At 46.0% G+C, this 3,039-nt stretch overlaps 1 protein-coding gene across 1 annotated transcript in view; it reads right to left on the reverse strand.

Moving 5' to 3' along the window:
* Positions 1–3,039, reverse strand: part of LOC122548773 (SCO-spondin-like) — an 89,576-nt gene that overhangs the window by 77,026 nt on the left and 9,511 nt on the right. Inside the window, exon 3 of the mRNA XM_043687540.1 lies at positions 1,119–1,349. Within this exon, the coding sequence (XP_043543475.1) occupies positions 1,119–1,349 (231 nt within the window). The remainder of the gene's footprint in view (positions 1–1,118; positions 1,350–3,039) is intronic.

Consider the following 3,039-nt stretch of genomic DNA (forward strand, 5'->3'; position numbering starts at 1 on the left):
GGAATCTTGGTGTGCAGGTACATAGATCTCTTAAAATGGCCACCCAAGTGGTGGCATATGGTGTTTTGGCTTTCATTAACAGGGGGATTGAGTTTAAGAGTCGTGAGATCTTGTTGCAGCTCTATAAAACTTTGGTTAGACCGCACTTGGAATACTGTGTCCAGTTCTGGTCGCCGTATTATAGGAAAGATGTGGATGCTTTGGAGAGGGTTGAGAGGAGGTTTACCAGGATGCTGCCCGGAATGGAGGGCTGATCTTATGAAGAGAAGTTGACTGAGCTCGGACTTTTTTCATTGGATAAAAGGAGGAGGAGAGGGGACCTAACTGAGGTGTACAAGATAATGAGAGGCATTGATAGAGTCGATAGCCAGAGACTATTTCCCAGGACAGAAATGACTAACACAAGAGGTCAATTTTAAGCTGGTTGGAGGAAAGTATAGAGGGGATGTCAGAGGCGGGTTCTTTACACAGAGAGTTGTGAGAGCATGGAATGCATTGCCAGCAGCAGTTGTGGAGGCAGGGTCATTGGGGACATTTAAGAGACTCCTGGACATGCATATGGTCACAGAAATTTGAGGGTGCATACATGAGGATCAATGTTCGGCACAACATCGTGGGCTGAAGGGCCTGTTCTGTGCTGTACTGTTCTATGTTCTATGAGTGGTGCATTAAGATTCTCAGGTGGATTTTGATAACATCCCGTGCACAAGGTAGCAAATAAAACCCAATTCGAGGTTGTGGTGCTGGAAAAGCTCAGCAGGTCAGGCAGCATCTGAGGAGTACGGCGTTTCAGACAAAAGCCCTTCATCAGGAAAGTTGCTTTTCCAGCACCACACTCCCGACTCTGATCTCCAGCATCTGCAGCCCTCACTTTCTCCCAGATATAACTTGGTTGCATTGGAGCAGATAGGGATTGAGTGATAGCGAGCATCAAGCACAGACAGAGTGAAAGAGAGAGTGAGAAAGACAGAGAGAGTGTCCCTGTTGCAGAAAGGAGAGCACATCAGGCACAGAGTAAGAGAGGGAGAGAGAATGAGAGCATGAGAGACTGAGAGCGCAAGAAAGAGAGCGCACGAGAGAGAGAGAGAGAGAAGGTTGATCATCAAAGGGTCACTCACCACAGCCCTGTTCGTCAGAGAAGTCACTGCAGTCAGGTTGGCCATTGCACAGAGCTGTCTTCACACTCACACATTCCCCATTCCAACATTGAAACCCTCCAGGATCACAGAAACTGGGATGGACACTGGTTGCCATGGTGATTTGTCCATCTGCTGTTCGAGTGATGGTGGAGGATCTGCCCGAGGAGGGAGTGGTCCTTTCTGGCACAGTCCTCAGGCCAGGTTCCCGATCTTCAAAAAAAACATCAAAACATCTTGTTAACCGAAGTCCCAAAGTCAGAGAAATGTCTCCAACAACTGGGATAGAGAGAGGGGGAGAGAGAGAAGTGAAGAGATGCAGAAGGATGGAGAGAGAGGAGTGGAAAAGGAGAAGTGAGAAAGCATGAAAGCAAGAGAAAGGAAGTGAGCAAGAAAGAGAAGGAGAGAGAATACAGGAGCAGGAATAGGCCATTCGGCCCCTTGAACCTGCTCTGCCTCTCAGTACGATCATGGCTGGTCTGATTGTGGTCTCACCTAACCCCAAGAAACTTGCACTCTGATATTGGTATTATTGTTTTATTTTAAATCAACAGCAGTTTCCACCTTTCCCTTCTGAACCCTTTCCATATCCAGGGCCAATTCCAGAAAGACCTAAAACATACAAAATGCTGGACAAACTGAGCAGGTCTGGCAGTATCTGTGGAGAGAGAAACAGAGTTAACATTTTGAGTCCAGTCTGATTTCTTCAGATCAGATTCTGCATACTATCCTTTATTCCCATATCCAGGAAGCTGAGAATTCTAAACACTTTTTTTTTAGCTATCACCTTTGGCCCAGGAATTATTGGGTACCGGTGTGGTCATCTTCCATAATTCTGCAGACTCTGGAGCAGTTCCAACTGATTGGAGGGTGGCAAATTGTTTAAAAACAAGGGAGGGAGAGAAAAAAAAACCAGAATGACAGAGCAGTTAATGTCCCATCAGTCGTGTGGAAAATGCTACAGTATATGAATACAAAGGGCTTAGTGGGATATGGGCCAAGTGCTGGCAAATGGGACTAGATTAAATTAGGATATCTGGTTGGTATGGACAAGTTGGACCAAAGGGTCTGTTTCCGTGCTGTACATCTCGATGACTCTATGTGTTAACAGAACACTTTGGAAGCATTAACTGGGTTTGAGAAAGTCAACATAAGTTTATTAAAGGTTAACTAATGCTTAACTAAGGTGGTGTATTTGGAAACAGAAAGTTGCATTGTGGGAAGACAATGGCCTAATGGTATTATTGCTGGACAGTTAATCCAGAGACTCAGGTAATGTCCTGCATACAGTGAAGGAACAGCAATATATTCCCAAGTCAGGGTAGTGAGTTGTTCAGGGGGAACTTGCAGGGGGTGGTGTTCCCATGTATCTGCTGCCCTTATCCTTCTAAATGAGAGTGGTTGTGGGTTTGGAAGATATTGTCTAAAGACCTTTGTGAAAGTTTGTGCGAAGATTTGTAGCTCGGGTGCTCGTTGTTGTGGTTCTGTTCGCCGAGCTGGAAGTTTTTGTTGCAAACGTTTCGTCCCCTGGCTAGGCGACATCATCAGTACTTGGTAGCCTCCTGCGAAGCGCTTCTTTGATGTTTCCTCCGGTGTTTATAGTGGTCTGTCCCTGCCGCTTCCGGTTGTCAGTTTCAGCTGTCCGCTATAGTGGTTGGTATATTGGGTCCAGGTCGATGTGTTTGTGGATGGAGTTTGTGGATGAATGCCATGCCTCTAGGAATTCCCTGGCTGTTCTCTGTCTGGCTTGCCCTATGATAGTAGTGTTGTCCCAGTCGAATTCATGTTGCTTGTTGTCAGCGTGTGTGGCTACTAAGGATAGCTGGTCGTGTCGTTTCGTGGCTAGTTGATGTTCATGTATGCAGATTGTTAGCTGTCTTCCTATTTGTCCTATATAGTGTTT

This window comes from Chiloscyllium plagiosum, chromosome 4 (assembly GCF_004010195.1).
Source record: "Chiloscyllium plagiosum isolate BGI_BamShark_2017 chromosome 4, ASM401019v2, whole genome shotgun sequence".
Lineage (NCBI taxonomy): Eukaryota > Metazoa > Chordata > Chondrichthyes > Orectolobiformes > Hemiscylliidae > Chiloscyllium > Chiloscyllium plagiosum.